Below are 20,189 nucleotides of genomic sequence, written 5' to 3' on the forward strand. Positions count from 1 at the left end.
AGAGAATGTGTTGACTAGTATCTATTGAACATGAAGGAAAATGCAATTCTTGACTATGTTTCTGCTTTGCCGTATTCTTACTTGCAGACTCCAAGGCCTTCAACAATATGAGGAGTTTGGGATGAGAAATGTTAGTTTCCTGCCATTTTATTTCTCATTTTAGGTCTTTTATTTTTTTTTGTTGGGTTAGTGTCTTGATATTGTGTATCTAAAAGCCCAGTAGAATTACATCAATTAACCTTTTCTCCAAAAGCTGAAAGAAAATAGCCTCTTGATATTTCATGGTGTTCCTAACAGAAGACAGATAATGTAAGAAACTGTTTCAATCATCTGGATGTCTACTTAAGAGAGTTTCTTTTTATATTTTACAGGGATATTATGGCTCTACGGAACCGTGTTACTTCAAATTCACCACCCCTGGAAAACAATTTCCTGCAGTTTAAGCACTATGTCTTTATTTTTCTCATGGTTCTGCTGCAACTTGTCATCAATTTCTTATTCAAATAGAAGGTCTGAACAAAAGACTCTTTGAACTGGAATGCTGATATACTACGGGGACCATATTTTAAGTTGGTTTGGACTTTAAATGACGCAATATTATCTAAAAGAGTCCTATAGTTAAAACTTAAAGAACTTCACCTCAAATCTTTATGCGTACATGGATCAAGATCTGTTGTATTCCTGCCTAGCCAACTGAAGTGGGACATGTGTAAGTGCCAGTGCTCTTGCTCTTTGTGTACGCCTCACACAAACGCAACAATAGCCTTGTGTCGATAGTATCTCATAGCTTGTCCTAACAAATTTCCGTCCAGAAAACGTCAAACTCAGAATTCAGAAATCTGTTCCCCTCTCAGTGGGGACATGTAATGTCTATGGATGAAGATAAATTGAGAAAAGAACAAACTTAAGTTAACGATTTTGTAACAAAATAACTTCTGAAGTAACCAGCTTTACTATTTTATTGAAAGTATTGTGAAACGTGTTTCAAATCAAACAAAACAAATACATTAGTAAGCACCATAAGTAATAGGAATTGGCTCAACACAGAGTTTATGGCTTTACCTGAGATCTGTGTGTTTTAGTGCTCTGATTTGGGAGGAGGTTTTTCTAAATATATGGCAGTATTTTAATTCTCGATTATGGTGGTGATATACAAACCACTAGATTTTCATGGATGGCCACTTCCATCCTTTTATTAAAAACACTGTCTTACATTGTACATAGAATGAATTGTACAAGTCTACAGTACCCATAAAGACTACTATATTAATGGTCCACCAACATTTCCATTATGAACCCATATGTCAGGGATTTATACCTATGTAGTTAAATTTTTCTCAGTTTACTAAACTTGAATTAAATTGTGTGGGAACTTCCAATAAGTTGAAGAAGATAAAGACTACTGCTATCAAATGGTTTATTTGGTGTTTCTGTAACTCAGAAAAAAATATTAACATGCAAAGCTGTGTTTAGTGTGAAGGGCTTGATGTTAGGTTCCAAAATGAAAGGCAGTTTAGAACTAAGAGTTCAGTCCTGCTATTAGATTACCACTGCTAATTTTATAAAATACACAGCAACAAACCTTAGCTGTTTAAGAGCAAGATGAAGCCCTAAATCTTTATTAAATTCCTCCTTACTGCAGTATATACACACTCTGGAACTCATCCCAATATTCCACAATTGGACAAACTAATAGAAGTTGAAATTGGATTTTAAATGTAACTTTTTATTCTAACATGGTTTTGGTCTTAATTGATATGTTTGCAAACAACCAATTTTTTTTAAGTAAAATTAAGTTTAGATACCAGCATTTACAGGGTGAGATCTCCTCTTTCTCCCCTCCCCCCCCCCAGCCCCATTTTGACCCGTTTACACAAGTTAAAAGGGGCTCTAGAATCCCAAGTCCTAGATGGGGAGACCTTCCCTGGTGTAGACGCTGGGGAAGACAGCCATAAGGCTGTTTTCCAAGAAGCCCCTCTCCAGGTTTGGCAAGTAGGAGGCAGGGCCACAGCACTGCAGAGATTCTGGGCAGTGCTGTGGTCGATGCGGCAGCCTTTCAGGAATGCCCTAACTTAAACAGACCCCAGGGCTCTCTAGGGAACACCATGGGCCTCTCCACCCCTAGAATAGCCCATGACTGGAAGGATGCAAAGGTGTTTTAAAGCCACCTTCCCTTGGGCTGAGAGTCCTGTGCTCCACCAGTCTCATCCAATGCTAATGCAAGTAAATTTTAGTTAGATTTGTGCTTCGTCTAATCAGCTTTTATCTTCCTGTGTCCCTAACATACAGGTTTCCCCACTCCTTTATTGCCCCCACACGAGACAAATTTTACTCTTTAAGCATCCTGTTTAAATTTGGTAATTCCCCACCCCTTTGTCCTAATGTAGTTTTGTCTTGAACGATTCTCTACAGCACTGTTCTTTAACATGACTATAATCTAGACTGGTGTGTACACAGGCACAACCAAATTTTTGTAACTTGGTTGGAACACTATCATGCTACACCTTGTGATTAAATTTTTAAAATATAGAAAGAGCGTTACTGTAAAGAGGAGATAGTTCAACACAGAAGTCCCTAATAGAAACTAAAGGTGGCAGACATATATAAAAGGTTAGCAGATACAACATAAAGGGTAGGTTAAAAGATGAAAATGGAATGTTGTAATACTGATTTGACATTGCCAGCATTGCACAGAGATTGTCATTACACCACTCACAGAAAGAGAGAGATCTCTTATGCAGATCTGTTCCAAGACCTGCAATGTAGTTGGTATACTCATATAACTTGTGCTATACACAACAGGGACACATGATAATACATAGGCAAATGTGAGAGCTAACTAGCACTACACCAAGAATTTGGGCAGTAATATTAGATCCCTGAGATATTCCTACAGTTTTTATGTGTTGAACCTCATATTTGGTAATAACTTATCTAAATTTAAAAGAAATGTTTGTTAAAAATGTCCATCTTGCTCAATATTTATGGGTTTTAACTGCTTTATTCAAGGGCAGTTAAGGAGAAGCTCTTTACGGATATATTTTTAAACTAATTTAGTATTGATTTGCAAGCATCTATAGAACTGCATATTTATACTCATGCTGCAATTGTATAGGCCAAAATATTGTAATCGCTAGCTGACAGTGTTTTGGCCAATATCAGAATACATGTATGAACACCATATATTCCATATTTGAGATCCTGTCCACTTCAACTCTTGTGTTTTGCATATGCATATACTTGAATAAGATGGAGCTAGACAAAATGCCCTTACTTACATGCAAGATGATTTTTTTTTCTCCTCTCTCAATGTTTTTAGAGTCTGACTATCTAAGATATAAGAGCTGTTGGTTTAATTCTGGTCCCAAGAGGCAAGAGTACTTCATGAAATTTTTTCATGAAAAAGTAAAGCAACAGGTCTGCTCTTAGCTGCATTTATTACTCATATTCTAAAAAGCACATGCACTGAAAGCCTGATAATTCCTATTTTGCTCTTCTTTGTATGTAATTCCCTTATGTGAGCAGGAAAAGGAATGTATTGCCTGATTTTTAGGGTAAGGTTGATTACAGGCCTGGTTTGTAAAGCCTTTTCTTAATACATAATTAACTTCATATTTAGCCACCATGTGTAGTTGATCTTGAAATATTCTGTACTGAAGATTATCAGTTTTCTGCACATAGTCATAAAAACTCTGCTTGTACAGTTTGCAGATGTCTGAAGGCAGTGGCCTCCTGCTAGTTGTTAATATTTAAAACAGAGCACTTGTTTTCTCACTTGATTAGATTCTTTATTTTTTTTCTTGTACAGGAATTAGGAAATATTCTGAACTGATGGTTGTTGCCATGTGTTTTTTGATTGTTTTTAAAATGCACTCTAAGCCTTTAATTTGCCACTTAACTACTGTAGTTAGGTATAATTGACCTACAAAGAAAGTATGCGTCATGTGAAGAGCACAGTTCCAGCAATAGATAATGTTTCTTGTATTTCATATGTTGGTTATTTTTTTAAATCGTTTGCATTATTTATAAGGGTACAGTATGTCTTTTTTTCTTTTCTTTTCTCCAAATTAAATCCTGAAAACTTCATTCTTATTGTTGTCTTGTAAGATGTTTCATGGATTTTACAGTTCAGTGCCCTTCTGTGCCTTTGGGAAATCCTTCTTGTCAGTTTAATGTTAATGAAACAAAATTTGGATTCAGTGCATTTGTCTAGCATAACTTGGTGGTCATTTTTCTTAAAGGCCATTATTTCATCACCTAGTTTTTTTTGTAAACAAGAATGCTGTACTCTTATAAAAGTTTGACTAATCATTGTATTTCAAATATATCCTGAACTCTTTGGACATCATTGAAAATAGTCAGATATTTCTGAATATTGTAAACAGTGCCTTCTTGATGGATTTCACACTGTTTTGAGGTGTATAAAGAAGACATGTCAAATTTGTGCCATACATACAGCTGACCTTTTGTGGGGGCTATGTTTTTGAAGACTACCTTTCCCCCTTTGTCAGACTTTTTTAAAAATCAGAAATCACTATAAAAAAATCCATCCTTCCACTTCTGTTTCAGTGTTCTAGAATTTCTAGCTAGTGAGCAGTATGTCTGGTCTTTGCTTTTTTGGCCTTCTGTACAATGAAGCTGCAGTGCTTTGTTTGTGATATTACAGAAATAGCCATAATAAAAACTTAATATCACAGACAGATTATTTTGGCTTCGCTTTGTACTTGACTAAATTTAATCGAGAAATTAACTGATACAAAGGAAAAACTGGGGGGAGGAGAGGTTTTCAAGTCCACAAAGGGCAACAAGACACCCAACTCCCATTCGTGTGTCTTGAAAATCTTCCCCTTAAGCATGTGATACCTTTTTAATTATCTAGCCATTTTGTATAAACTACAAACCAAAGGTATATTTAACTGCATGGGGAAAGTGCTCTTTAAAATACATAGCTTGCCACTGTTATCTAATTCTTCATTTTTCTCTAGTTTCAGGATTTCTGGTAACTCAGACTAGCACACTTTTATTCACTTTTTATTATGTTACATATTGTTTGAATTTTTGTACTGTTACACTTTTTTTAGAAAATTGAAAATGGACTGTTATACAAAAGCTGTATAGGACCAGTGTTTCATTAATCTAATTCACAGAATATGTAAAGAGCCAGATCCCATGACAAAAATGAATGTGAATGTATGTACTAAAATATTTATATGGGGGAAAATCCTTTATTCCTGTATGTTTTGTTTCTGCATATATCATGTTAAGATTGCTTTAGTATAGTATTGCACAGGTTATTTTAAAAAACATGCTCCATGTAGTATGATAAGAACTACTATGAATTCTTTAGAAAGATCCAGAAGTTGTGACCATATCGCATGCTTAAATGTACATCTGAGTTTAACATTTTGTTAAATGGCCATTTGTAAATTAAAGCACTACCACTGGTCAATAGTTTTGTATGACTAATGAATAGAATAAAGAGATGTCACCAACAGCATAAGCACAGTATGCTGAGTCATATTTGTGTGTCTGACACCATTGCATTTAAACAGATGGTAGGAATGGTACTGAGAGGAACACTTCAAATAGGTTACAGAATCATTTATCCCTGGGTTTCCAGTGCTCCTTGTTTAGTTTCTGTTTCCGGTTTCTGATTACAGATTTTGTATTTGGTCTGCCTAAGGTATCTATTGTAGGAGTTTTGCTGTGGTAAGAGTCTTGCAAAATGAAGCCTCTGTAAAGAGATCTCTGGCAATTTAACTTGTACTGTTTGTTTATTTCTTCTGCTGCTGCTAGGATATCATATTCTCATTTTGATTAAAATTTCCTCAGAGAGCATGTCTTGGCACTTAAGTAATTAGACCAAATATTATAAATTATGTACTAGGCTACTTTGAGGTGGTTTTGCTCATTTGGTGTGAAGGTTAGTATTAAGATGTTGTGGTGATTTTACATATATTAGGGCTGGCAAATAATTTTTTTAAATAATCGCAGTTAATCACAAGATTAAAAAAATAGTTACAATTAATCACAGTTTTAATTGCACTGTTAATAATAGAATACCAACTTAAATTTGTTATAAATATCTTTGGATGATTTTTTACATTTACAAATATATTGATTTCAATTACAATACAGAATTCAGTGCTCACTTTATATTATTTTTATTACAAATATTTGAATTTAAAAAAAAATAGTATTTTTCAATTCACCTTATACAATATAGTGCACTGGTTCTCAACCAGGATTATACATATCCCTGGGGGTACGCAGAGGTTCTCCAGGGGATATATCAACTCATCTAGATATTTGCCTAGTTTTACAATAGGTCACATAAAAAGCACTAGCAAAATCAGTATAAACTAAAATTTCATACTGTGATAAATGAAGTGTGGGGGGGGTGTAGCTCCCTTTGACTGACGGACAGCCAGCTGGTTAGCTGTAAAATCCCTCTTGGTAGCTGTTCGCTACTTGCTTTACCTATAAAGGATTAAAAAATCTCCCAGGTAAAGAAAAAAAATGGGCACCTGACCAAAAGAGCCAATGGGAAGGCTAGAACATTTTAAAATTGGGAAAGAAACTTTCCCTTTGTTTCAGAGTAACAGCCGAGTTAGTCTGTATTCGCAAAAAGGAGTACTTGTGGCACCTTAGAGACTAACCAATTTATTTGAGCATAAGCTTTTGTGAGCTACAGCTCACTTCATCGGATGCATACTGTGGAAAGTACAGAAGATCTTTTTATACACACAAACCATGAAAAAAATGGGTGTTTACCACTACAAAAGGTTTTCTCCCCCCCCACTCTCCTGCTGGTAATAAACCAGTCGGAGAACACTTCAATCTCTGTGACCAGAGAGACTGAATTGTTCTCCGACTGGTTTATGAATGTTATAATTCTTGACAGCTGATTTGTGTCCATTTATTCTTTTACGTAGAGACTGTCCAGTTTGACCAATGTACATGGCAGAGGGGCATTGCTGGCACATGATGGCATATATCACATTGGTGGATGTGCAGGTGAACGAGTCTCTGATAGTGTGGCTGATGTTATTAGGCCCTGTGATGGTGTCCCCTGAATAGATATGTGGGCACAGTTGGTAACGGGCTTTGTTGCAAGGATAGGTTCCTGGGTTAGTGGTTCTGTTGTGTGGTATGTGGTTGCTGGTGAGTATTTGCTTCAGGTTGAGGGGCTGTCTGTAGGCAAGGACTGGCCTGTCTCCCAAGATTTGTGAGAGTGAGAGTGTTGGGTCGTCCTTCAGGATAGGTTGTAGATCCTTAATAATGCGTTGGAGGGGTTTTAATTGGGGGCTGAAGGTGATGGCTAGTGGCGTTCTGTTATTTTCTTTGTTAGGCCTGTCCTGTAGTAGGAGACTTCTGGGAACTCTTCTGGCTCTATCAATCTGTTTCTTCACTTCCACAGGTGGGTATTGTAGTTGTAAGAAAGCTTGACAGAGATCTTGTAGGTGTTTGTCTCTGTCTGAGGGGTTGGAGCAAATGCGGTTGTATCGCAGAGCTTGGCTGTAGACGATGGATCGTGTGGTGTGGTCAGGGTGAAAGCTGGAGGCATGTAGGTAGGAATAGCGGTCAGTAGGTTTCTGGTATAGGGTGGTGTTTATGTGACCATCGTTTATTAGCACTGTAATGTCCAGGAACTGGATCTCGTGTGGACTGGACCAGGCTGAGGTTGATGGTGGGATGGAAATTGTTGAAATCATGGTGGAATTCCTCAAGGGCTTCTTTTCCATGGGTCCAGATGATGAAGATGTCATCAATATAGTGCAAGTAAAGTAGGGGCGTTAGGGGACGAGAGCTGAGGAAGCGTTGTTCTAAGTCAGCCATAAAAATGTTGGCATACTGTGGGGCCATGCGGGTACCCATAGCAGTGCCGCTGATCTGAAGGTATACATTGTCCCCAAATGTAAAATAGTTATGGGTAAGGACAAAGTCACAAAGTTCAGCCACCAGGTTAGCAGTGAGATTATCGGGGATAGTGTTCTTGACGGCTTGTAGTCCATCTTTGTGTGGAATGTTGGTGTAGAGGGCTTCTACATCCATAGTGGCCAGGATGGTGTTATCAGGAAGATCACCGAAGGATTGTAGTTTCCTCAGGAAGTCAGTGGTGTCTCGAAGGTAGCTGGGAGTGCTGGTAGCGTAGGGCCTGAGGAGGGAGTCTACATAGCCAGCCACCTTCAGCTAGAAACTGTTTAAATTGGAATTCATTTGCAAATTTGATACAATTAACTTAGGCTTGAATAGAGACTGGGAGTGGCTAAGTCATTATGCAAGGTAACCTATTTCCCCTTGTTTTTTCCTACCCTTCCCCCCCCCCAAACGGTCGTTTTAGTTAAACCCTGGATTTGTGCTGGAAATGGCCCACCTTGATTATCATACACGTTGTAAGGAGAGTGGTCACTTTAGATAAGCTATTACCAGCAGAAGGGTTGGGTGGGAGGAGGTATTTTTTCATGCTTTGTGTGTATATAAAAAGATCTTCTACACTTTCCACAGTATGCATCCGATGAAGTGAGCTGTAGCTCACGAAAGCTTATGCTCAAATAAATTGGTTAGTCTCTAAGGTGCCACAAGTCCTTTTCTTTTTGTTCTAAATACTGTACACTGAAATGTAAATACAATAGTTATATTCCAATAGATTTATTTTATAATTATATGGTAAAAATGAGAAAGTATGCAATTTTTCAGTAGTGTGTTGTGACACTATTTTGTATTTTTATGCCGGATTTTTAAGCAACTAGATTTTAAGTGAGGTAAAGCTTGGGGTTACTGAAGACAAATGAGACTTCTGAAAGGGATACAGTAGTCTGGAAAGGTTGAGAGCCACCACTATAGTGTAATCTTTATCATAAAAGTGCAACTTACAAATGTAGAATTTTACATAACTGCACTCAAAAACAAAACAGTGTAAAAGTTTAGAGCCTCCAAGTTGAAGCATAAAAGGGCATACGAATATTTAGTATATCTGGTTGCAATGCTGGCTACAACAATGCCATGTGAATGCCTGTTCTCACTTTCAGGTGACAGTAAATAAGAAGCAGGCAACATTTTCCACTATAAATATAAACAAACTTGTTTGTTTTAGCAATTGGCTGAACAAGAAGTAGGACTGAGTGGATGTGAATGAGGTGAATTGAAAAATACTGTTTCTTTTGTTTACAAATATTTATACCGTAAAAAAAGATAGTCAAAAATACTAATATAAAGTGAAGCACTACTCACTGTATTCTTTGATGTAATTGAAATCAATATATTTGAAGTGGAAAAACATCCAAAAATATTTATAATAAATTTAAATTGGTATTCTATTATTTTGAACAGTGTGATTAAAATTGCGATTAATTGTAACTATTTTTTAAAATCTAGTTTACTTGTTTTGTGTTAATCGCATGCATTAACTGCAATTGACATCCCTAAAATATATATAAAAATACAGGAGTGGGGTGTGACAAGTTTTTATCACTGTGCTTTTTGATAGAAGGAATTTATGTTGTTTTGGTTGAGATTGCACCAAAAGCTGTGCTCCTATAGATGTAGATTGATATCCTGCCGCAATCCTACAGTAGTTCTGATCTGCAGCCATATATTGGAGTGTTCCTGTGTGTATATCATATGTTTGTTAGTTTGTGTCTGTCAAGGTTCCTCCCCCACTCTGAACTCTAGGGTACAGATGTGGGGACCTGCATGAAAACCTCCTAAGCTTACTTTTACCAGCTTAGGTTAAAACTTCCAAGGTACAAATTAATTTTATCTTTTGTCCTTGGAATAACCACTGCCGCCACCCAACTCTAACTGGGTTTACTGGGAAACGTAGTTTGGACACGTCTTTCCCCCCCAAATCCTCCTAACCCTTGCACCCTACTTCCTGGGAAAGGTTTGGTAAAAATCCTCACCAATTTGCATAGGTGACCACAGACCCAAACCCTTGGATCTGAGAACAATGAAAAAGCATTCAGTTTTCTTACAAGAAGACTTTTAATAGAAATAGAAGTAAATAGGAGTAAAGGAATCACCTCTGTAAAATCAGGATGGTAGGTACCTTACAGGGTAATTAGATTCAAAACATAGAGAATCCCTCTAGGCAAAACCTTAAGTTACAAAAAAGACACACAGACAGAAATAGTCATTCTATTCAGAACACTTCTTTTCTCAGCCATTTAAAGAAATCATAATCTAACACATACCTAGCTAGATTACTTACTAAAAGGTCTAAGACTCCATTCCTGTTCTATCCCCAGCAAAGCAGCATACCGACAGAGAGACACAGACCCTTTGTTTCTCTCCCTCCTCCCAGCTTTTGAAAGTATCTTGTCTCCTCATTGGTCATTTTGGTCAGGTGCCAGCGAGGTTACCTTTAGCTTCTTAACCCTTTACAGGTGAGAAGATTTTTCCTCTGGCCAGGAGCGATTTTAAAGGGGTTTACCCTTTCCTTTATATTTATGACAGTGTCCATTTGAGTAGTTTGTAATTTGCTTAGCTCCATTATCGTGAGATGCTGTTGAATTCTACTACTGAATAGTTTTGGCAGTAAGTTCATTGGGAAGGGCATAGGGCAGGGGTGGGCAAACTTTTTGGCCTGAGGGCTACATCTGGGTATGGAAATTGTATGGTGGGCCATGCTCACAAAATTAGGGGTTGGGTGAGGGATGGCTCCAGCTGGGGGTACAGGTTCCAGAAGGTGTGGGGAGGGGTGCAGGAGGGTCTCCGGGCTGGGACTGAGTGGTTTGGATGATGGGAGGGGGATCAGGGCTCGGGCAGCACTTACCTCAAACGGCTCTTAAAAATAGCAGTATATCCCCCCTCTGGCTCTTACATGGAGGTGCAGCAGGCAGCTCTGTGTGCTGCCCTGTCCACAGGCCCACCCCTGTGGCTCCCACTGGCTGCAGTTCCTGGCCAATGGGAGCTGCGGGGGCAGCACTTGGGGTGGGGAAAGTGCACAGAGCCCCCGGGCTGCCTCTCCATGTAGGAGCCGGGGGGGGGAGGGACATGCTGCTGCTTCTGGGAGCTGTGCGAAGTGGGGCAAGACCTCACCCTACTCCCTGGCTGGAGGGAGGAAGCTCCACATGCCACTTCCCAGTGGTACCTCGAAGGCCTGATTAAAATGCCTGGAGGGGCTGGATGTGGGCCCCAGGCCGCAGTTTGCCCACCCCGGCATAGGCTATGGATGTCTTGTGCCTTGTAATAAGAGGGAAGGCCTGCAAAGAATGCTACTGTTGGGGAGAATGACATTAATGATGGTCCCTGTCTACAAGGCGCCATTTATCCTGTTCACGTATGGCTGTGTCGCAAGGGACTGCTGAGCGCCATGAAGCGAGACAGAACCGAGCCACCACCGAGAGGGTAAGGAACAGCATCGTGCTACGGAAACTGCCCAGGATTTCTGAAATACCGGCGCTGGGTTGCCAAGGCCAAGTGTTCAAACACTAAGTCGCGCCCCACAACATCCGCTCTTTGTAGAGGCCTTTCTAGAGCTGCCCTCAGGTGTGAGCCTTTGTGCTGCACGGGGGGAGGGGGGTCCCACGCCAGCCCCAGCATCGCCTGCTGCTAGCGGGAGGGCCAGGTCCGCCTTCCCCCGAGGCGCTCGGACCCGCACGCGCCACTCACGAGCGGCTCGGCTCAGAGCGAGGCTCGGCCTCTGGGAGACGCGGCACGAACTAGAAAAGGCGGCCGCGTGCTCCGCCCCCCCCGAACCGCAGAAAGGAGGGGGGGGGGTTCACCCCTCCCCTTTGACTGGGCACGTTACCGCCTTCCAACGTGATGGCGTCACGGCGCCGGAGATCCACAGCGGCGGGCGGTTTCCATGGCGTCCGCGGCGTCCCTGGACTTGGGGCGGCTGGTGCAGGAGGCCGAGGCGCTGGCGAGCGCGGTGCGGGGCGCGGTGGGGCCGCGCGGGGGGCAGGTGCTCCTGACGCGCCCCACGGGAGAGACGCTGCTCACGCGGGACGGGAGGCGAGTGCTGGAGGCGCTGCACCTCGGCCCGCCCACGGCCAGGTAACGCCGGGCGGGTACCTGCCTCCCGCGCCCTCTCGGGGCGGCCGGCGCCGCCTCCGCCTTTCGGTGGCTTGTGGCTGCGAAACGCCCGCGACGTGAGCGGGCCGGGCCTGCAGCGCCTCGGAGCCGAGCGCCCCTGTGCGGGGGTCCCGGATTCCTGGGCCGCAGCCGGTCCGTGAAGCTCTGGGACGTCCCTCCTCCGGCCCAGGCCACGGGGCCAGAGCGGTGGCGACTGGTGCCCTCGCAGCAGGCGGGCGGCAGTGAGAAAAGAAATCCATGAAACGAGGGGCAGCTGCTCGCCCTGGGCGGAGACCGCACAGCAGCGTCTGCCAGCAGTTCCGGGGCTGCGTTACACCCCTTCACACCCACCCAGCTTCATCCTCCCCTCCGTGAGCCGGGCGCTGATGGGAGCAATACAGCCCCCTGCCCTGCCCCCAGCAGAGGCCAGGGCCCTCGCCTTCCGCAGCACCTGGGGACAGGGAGGGGTTTGGGCTTCTCGCTAGGGTGCTGTGGCCTTTGGCTGTCACTGGTGCCTGCCTCTGGGTCTGGCCTATCTTTCAAGCCCTGGGCAAACCTTTCCATTTGTTAAAATGACACCTTGGAAGAACCTGCAGGGGGTCATGAGTAAGGCTCTGTTTTAGTCACAGGTATTTTTAGTAAAAGTCATGGGCAGTAAACAAAATTCATAGCCCATGATCTGTCTGTGACATTTACTATATACCCCTGACTAAAACTTGGGTGGGTGTGCCACGGATACTTGGGCGGGGAGGGGGGGAGTGTGGCCCAGAGACTCCTCAGGAGGTGGGGTGGGGGCAGGTTCCCTACTCAGCTCCTTGGAAGCAGCGATCTCCAACTCCTAGCTCCACATGTTGCTTCCACTCTGCCCCAAGCCCTGCTTCTGCAGCTCCCACAGGTTGGGAACCGCAGCCAATGGGAGCTGCAGGGGCAGTGCCTGCGGGTGGAGGCAGTAGGTGGAGCTAGGAGCTGAGGGAGGGGCGTTCCTGTTGCCCTTCCGGGGAGCCTCCCCAGGTAAGCACCGCCCCGCACACCCAGCCCCCACACCGAAACTCCTGCTGCTGGGGGGGGGTGGGGGGTGGGGGGAGGGCAGACTGCCCCAGCAGCAGCTGGTGCGACTGGCCCAGGGGCTGCCTGTGTTGCTCAGGTGGCTCCCAAGCCAGCTACATGGGCTGCTTCAGAAGTCACAGTAGTCCTGGAAAGTTGCGGAATCCGTGACCTCAGTGACAGACACGGAGCATGAGTCATGAGTGGCTAGTATTATCTTTTGAAAAGTGAATAGTTGAAACACTTTTGTTAATAAATTGAAACTATTAATTAAAATGTGTTGGTAAAAGCCGCCCTTAATTTACTTTATTTTCCTTTTTCTACCAGAATGATGGTAGCTTGTGTCTCCAGGCACCACAGCATGACTGGAGATGGTGCTAAAACATTCATCATCCTATTGTCCAAATTACTCAGAGGACTTCAAGCAATTCTTGATAAAAGTCAAGGATCTCCATTTTGTGAAGATATTCAAAGGAGAGATAGATATAAAAAACATTGTCACAGTCTGAAGCAAATATCTCAGTCTCTTATGACATTTCAGACTCACATATTGGACCACATTATGTCACAAGACCTAAGAAAACATTTTTTATCTGCTTTTTCTAGTTGGGAAGGAGAGATACATAGGGACACAATGGAGTCAATATTCGAAGCTTACTTTTGTGGAAGAATAGGAAATAGTCATCAGAAGCTTCTTTCCCAATTGAGTTGTGATTTTTATTACAGGTGTATACCTTTCAAAAATGGTAGAAATGAAATGCTGAATTTAGTGAATGAATATTTTGTAGAATTACATTCTGCTGTAACAGGTCTTCCTGTTTCAAATTCCAGGATCTTAGAGGGACTTGTTCTTCACAGAGATTTTGCTGTGTACTGTCCAGCAGACGGGGACATAAGAATGTTAATTGTAACAGAATCGATCCACTCTGCTCTTTCTGCCTCTGGTTTAGAGTTTGTCTTAAATGCGGAAGTTGAGTGTCAGGCATCCCAAGTCTGGATTACAAAAAGAACAGAAGCTATAATGAAATACTTGAAGAACAACAATATAAAAGTATTATTGTCAAGTGTGAAACAACAGGAAATAGTTAGTTACTATGCAAAAATAAGTGGTATATCTATTGTAGAGTGTTTATCATCAGAAGAAATCTCTCTTCTCTGCAAGACCACAGGTATCTCACCTTTTATACCTACTCGGGACAATATACGTGGTGAGATCACTGAAACCATGATGGCAAAATTTTGTCGGCCTCTTGTACTTGGCTCCAAGAGATATGTTCATCTTGGTTTGACAAGGACATGTGCCTTTCAGCCTCATTGTGTAATCTTTTGTGGACCAGTGCATGGTGTCACTGAACTGCATGCCTCTGCTTTTCATGGAGCATTTAAAATGTTACAGCAACTATTTAAAGCAGTTGATCTGAGTTACAGATGTAAAGCACAACCTGAAAACCCAAATAATGCATCAAAAGCTGTACATTGTAGTTGGCAACATTCAGCTACTCCGCAAAAACTCATAATGGAGAATATTTCTTGTAATAGGGAAAAGGTCAATGACCAACAACTAAAAACATCTATGGCTGAAACAGAAAAACAGTTTATAGACTCTTCTTCATGGGTAGGTGAAAATCCATCATGTAATCAAACAGACTTACAAAAATCCTCAGTTCTAGCCATGCCCATTGTAGAATTAGAGAGTGATCTTACGTTTTCAGCTCTGATTGACAGAGGTAGTTCTGGAAGAGAGTTACAGAAACCGCCACTGAAATGCAAGCATCCAAGTGAAATGTGGGTAAAGAATAAGAGTGAGCCAGTTGTCAACAACCACAGGATTTGTAATGATGCTATGACAGCTATAGAAAACACCAGTACATCAGTTGTGTCCGAACAGCTGAACGCTGCTAAGGAGTACTGGAAACCAGGCAATCGTATAGTTCCGTTTAAGTATGAGAAGAGTTATAAACACACAGTCCAAAGTTACACCAACTTGGTCATACAGGCAGGGTCAGTTTTGCCAGTTGGAGGTAACTTTGAGATCCTGTTACATTATTATCTCCATTCCTATGCAAAACAATGTCAACAACCAAAAATAGCTGTTATTTCTACTGTAATTGCTGATGCATTGCTAAGCATTCCAAAAATCCTTTACAAGACAACAAAAGAGAACGGTTTTACTCAGGTCTATTTCAAAGCCATTAGTGCACTTCAAACTAATCAGCAGCTGCCCGTGCATCACCAAGGTCTAGAATCAGTGTATTGTAAATATCAGTTAGTAGCTTCTGTTCTTCATTGTGTTACAAACCTTCTCACTATTGATTTAATAATTGGTATTAGGAGACTACCTCAAAAGAGTGAGGTTAATGATTCAGAAGAAGATTTGTGAAAACAATGTTTTTGTTTCTCCTATGTTGTTACCAGAAGATTTTGGTTCAATTATATTAAGCCAATGATGTTACTTTAGAAACACTGCTTTTAATTTAAAACCTTTATTTCCAATTTATCTATTTCGGTATGAAAGGTTGTGGCCTACCGTAAGTGATTTTCCTGGGAAAGTAGCAGCTAGCTAACTTTCCTTTGAAGGACAGGGATACAGCCCTCCAAAATTAGACAACAAACAAAGTATTCGAAAACAAAAATATTTATTTAAAAGTGAATAGTTACAGTAAAAGAGTAGAGATAGAGGTACAGTAACTCCTCACTTAAAGTCGTTCTGGTTAATGTTGTTTCATTATGTTGCTGATCAATTAGAGAACATACTAGTTTAAAGTTGCACAATGCTCCCTTATAACCTCATTTGGCAGACGCCTGCTTTGTCCACTGTTTGCAGGAAGAGCAGCCCCTTGGAGCTAGCTGGTGGGGGCTTGGAACCAGGGTGGACTGGCACCCTCCCTATCAGCTCCCCCACACCCCTAAGTTCCCTGTGCAGCAGCCACCCAGCAGGCTATCAATTGCAGTTCAGCTGTCCTTCCTGCTGTCCCACTGACATATGCTGCTCCTGCCCTCTGCCTTGGAGCTGCTTTCTGCTTGCCGTGTGGGGGGGGCTAATGTCAGGATGTCCCCCTCCCCCCGATCCTGTACCCCGCTTATCCCATTTCCATAGAGCGGGGCGGGGAACGACACAACAAGGCTCAGGACCGAGGGAGCTTCCTGGCAGCAGCTTCTGTCTCAACTTGCTGATCTACTTTAAAAAGGCAGTGTACTTAGAGCGGGGTCAGCGTACGTAAAGGGGCAATGCAAATCTCTCTCTCTCTCTCTCTCTCTCTCTCTCTCTGTGTTACATACACACAGAGTGTGTGTCTCTGTCTGCCATGCTGTCTCCCCTCCCTCCATTCGTGCTGCCTTGTAGAGTGTGAGGCTACGTTAACAACAATGGGTTGACCCTTGAGTGCTCAGCTGATTGCAAGTTCATCATTTAGCGGTAAGGCATTCCCTGGGAAAGATCCCACCTTCTGACTTCTCCACCTCCACCAAGCTTCACAATCATCATTGCAGTGTAGCAGTATTAAGTTGTTTAAAACTTATAGTGTGTGTGTGTGTATGTGTGTGTGTATATATATAAAAAATTGTCTGGTGAAAAAAATTTCCCTGGAACCTAACCCCCTCATTTACATTAATTCTTATGGGGAAATTGGATTTGCTTAACATCGTTTCGCTTAAAGTCACATTTTTCAGGAACATAACTACAACGTTAAGCGAGAAGTTACTGTAATAGAGTTACAGTATAAACATGAAGCGGCGTGGCAAATAAAGACACAGCCCTACCATTACAGTTTCAATTAACTATCACATATAACAATACGATCATTCACTTAGTACTCTATACCTTATAACAATATTATTACATATACCAATTAGGGCTGTCAAGAGATTAAACAAATTAATCATGCGATTAAACAATAATAAATACCATTTATTTAAATATTTTTGGATGTTTTCTACATTTTCAAATATATTGATTTCAATTAGAACACAGAATACAAAGTGTACAGTGCTCATTTTATATTTATTTTGATTAAAACCTAATACAAGTACTTTAGTGCAATCTTTTTATAATGAAAGTCGATCTTACAAATATAGAATTATGTGCAAAAAAAACCCCTGCATTCAAAAATAAAACAATGTAACATTTTAGAGCCTACAAGTCCACTCAGTCCTACTTCTTGTTCAGCCAATTGCTCAAACAAGTTTGGTTACAATTTGCAGGAGATAATGCTGCCCGCGTCTTGTTTACAGTGTCACCTGAAAGTGAAAACAGGCTTCCACATGGCACTGTTGTAGCTGGCATCACAAGATATTTATGTGCCTGTTGTGCTAAAGATTCATATGTCCCTTCATGCTTCAGCCACCATTCCAGAAGACATATCCATGCTGATGACAGGTTTGCTCGATAACTATCCAAAGCAGAGCTGACCGATGCATGTTCATTTTCATCAACTGAGTCAGATGCCACCAGTGGAAGGCTGATTTTCTTTTTTGGTGGTTTGGGTTCTGTAGTTTCTGCATCAGCGTGTTGCTCTTTTAAGGTATCTGAAACCATACTCCACACCTCGTCCCTCTCAGATTTTGGAAGGCACTTCAGATTTTTAAACCCTGGGTCAAGTGCTGTATCTATCCTTAGAAATCTCACATTGGTACCTTTTTTGCGTTTTGTCAAATCTGTAAAAGTGTTCTTAAAATGAACATGCTGGGTCATCATCCGAGACTGCTATGACATGAAGTACATGGCAGAATGTGGGTAAAACAGAACAGGAGACATACAATTCTCCCCCAAGGAGTTCAGTCACATATTAATGCATTTTTTTTAACAAGCATCATCAGCATGGAAGCATGTCCTCTGGAATGGTGGCCGAAGCATGTAGGGGCATATGAATATTTAGCATATCTGGCCTGTAAATATCTTGCAACACCGGCTACAAAAGTGCCATGCGAATGCCTGTTCTCACTTTCAGGTGACATTGTAAATAAGAAGCAGGCAGCAGTATCTCCCGTAAATGTAGAGCAAATTGTTTGTCTTAGCAATTGGCTGAACAAGAAGTAGGACTGAGTGGACTTGTAGGCTCTAAAGTTTTACATTGTTTTGTTTTTGAGTGCAGTTATGTAACAAAAAAATCTACATTTATAAGTTACACTTTCACGGTAAAGAGATTGCACTTCAGTACTTCTGTGAGGTGAATTAAAAATAGTATTTTTATCATTTTTACAGTGCAAATATTTGTAATAAAAAATAATATAAAGTGAGCACTGTACACTTTGTATTCTGTGTTGTAATAGAAATCAATATATTTGAAAATGTAGAAAAACATCCCAAAATATTTAATAAATTTCAATTGGTATTCTATCGTTTAACAGTGCGATTAATTTTTTTAATCGCAGTTAATTTTTTGAGTTAATCGTGTGAGTTAACTGCGATTAATTGATAGCCCTAATATTAATCACTTAAAATTAAACATCTAGTACATGTTGGCGTGGCAGGTACCAAATGGGTTGGGAGATCTCACTCAAACCACAGGTATCCAACTTTATTTATACTTAAAACACATACGCTCAAGGATGTTTAATCGAAAAAGATTTTGACTTAGAGGCCTCTTAAGAGTCCCTCTGAGACTGTCTAAAAGTCCTTCGCTTTGTCAAAATTTAGGGAGCACTGATAGCTATTGCCCATTGTCACTGGCCGCTGGGTCGCCTGCTGACTGCTTCGCTTAGGTGAAAGCAGTACCTCACGCAGGAAAGACAGAAGCCTGTTGGTTGCTGCTGTTGGGCTGCTGCGGAAGCCTCCCGCTGGCCGGGTGGCAGAAATGGCCATTGCCAGGGGCCACCCTGGAATTCTGGGTGGGCTGCTGCTGTAACTGCCTTTCAAGCAGCCTCTCCCTTGCTGGGTTCTGCTGATGCTGCAGCCGCTGTTCTTTAAGCACTTTTCTTCATTGCAGGTGTCTGGCAGAGCTCCAGTCTCTTGCTGGTCCTGGTCCAGAGCTTTAGCCTGCCGGCTGCTGCCTTTATATATGAGTTCAGCTCATTAGCTATTACTTTATTATTGTAATTCAGTCAATCAGCCTTCAGGGATTTGCATATGCTAATTTGTCATGTGTATTGACATGTGGCACTCAAGCTTAGCCAATCAGCTTCCAGTTATTAGCATATGTTAATTACTGGTTAGCATATGCTAATTAGTTACTTGCCAAAAACTCCTCCTCTGTTCCACAGACTTTTACGGGCTCAATGCATTCTTATGAGGTTTTTCAACTGATCTTTGGATGAGCCCTAGCTACTTCGTGTCTGGACGTCCCATTGGTTTCTATGGGCTATCGTGTATTCCTATGGGGTTTTGCTGAGTCATTCCCCACAGGAAGTGATGCAATACTTTGCCTTGATTGCATCATCCCTATTCATTTCTGTGGGCTCCCATGCATTCCTATGGGATTTCCCACTTTACATTACGTAATCCTATACTATAGCTGCCATCACTGTATTTTCTAATTTAAATTATTCTTAATTTTTATTTAATTAAAGCTTTATTCTTAAAACTAATTACTATTCTAAGCATGCCAAAGGGTCCTGACACTACCACCACTCATTTTATATTCAATTAAGCAATTTAAAATTTTGGTGAATTTAAAACCCTTTTTGAGGTTTTTCTGCAGATTGCCAATTAGGGCTTGGTAAGGCATTTTGGGCAACTGAGGCAAAAATCTTATGTGACGACGTGTTCTGGTCAAGTCTGGATGCCCAAAGCTCAGTGTAAGAACAAATACTTCTTCCTATAACAAAGAGGGAAGAAAAAGCAGATCACTGCAGGTTTGTATTGCTGTTGAACTCAGTAAAGCAATTTCTGTTAATTTATCAGGCAGGTTTCAAATGCAAGCAAATGTAATAGTATGCATTTAGGGTTAAATTGATTCTGGCCCTGTGCACCATATTGTGGAGGGTCTTGTGCAAATCTGCCCAATGGTGAATTTCACCTCATTTTTCACATTTAAATATTTATGCAAATTAAATGTGAATTTTGGTTTCCCTGGCAAGTTACCTGTGGTATGTGCCATCAAAACTTTGGAAAGCTAAAGAACTAGCTTTAATAGTTGTTTAAAAAGTCAAAATGTCTCTGTAATTTATTGACCTTCACAAGGAGTTGA

At 41.4% G+C, this 20,189-nt stretch overlaps 2 protein-coding genes across 13 annotated transcripts in view; both read left to right on the forward strand.

Moving 5' to 3' along the window:
• The window catches only part of OSBPL8 (oxysterol binding protein like 8), a 193,658-nt gene extending 188,153 nt beyond the window's left edge, over positions 1 to 5,505 (forward strand). For 10 of the 11 annotated variants that reach the window (XM_073327724.2, XM_073327720.2, XM_073327722.2 and 7 more), the window contains one exon: positions 372 to 5,505. In XM_073327724.2, the coding sequence (XP_073183825.2) occupies positions 372 to 507 (136 nt within the window). In that variant the 3' untranslated portion in view covers positions 508 to 5,505. The remainder of the gene's footprint in view (positions 1 to 371) is intronic. The other variant, XR_012156740.2, reaches the window with a different exon arrangement.
• Positions 5,506 to 10,993: 5,488 nt separating this feature from the next.
• BBS10 (Bardet-Biedl syndrome 10) lies at positions 10,994 to 17,025 on the forward strand. 2 transcript variants are annotated; one of them, XM_073327713.2, is made up of 2 exons: positions 10,994 to 11,352; positions 13,393 to 17,025. In XM_073327713.2, exons 1-2 carry the CDS (start codon positions 11,318 to 11,320, stop codon positions 15,443 to 15,445), a joined length of 2,088 nt encoding a protein of 695 aa, XP_073183814.1. In that variant the 5' UTR covers positions 10,994 to 11,317; the 3' UTR covers positions 15,446 to 17,025. The 2 variants fall into 2 exon arrangements, with proteins under 2 accessions (XP_073183814.1, XP_073183813.1); XM_073327712.2 differs by lacking the exon at positions 10,994 to 11,352 and adding an exon at positions 11,782 to 12,003.
• Positions 17,026 to 20,189: the final 3,164 nt, after the last annotated feature.

The sequence above is a fragment of the Lepidochelys kempii genome, chromosome 1 (genome assembly GCF_965140285.1).
Source record: "Lepidochelys kempii isolate rLepKem1 chromosome 1, rLepKem1.hap1, whole genome shotgun sequence".
Lineage (NCBI taxonomy): Eukaryota > Metazoa > Chordata > Testudines > Cheloniidae > Lepidochelys > Lepidochelys kempii.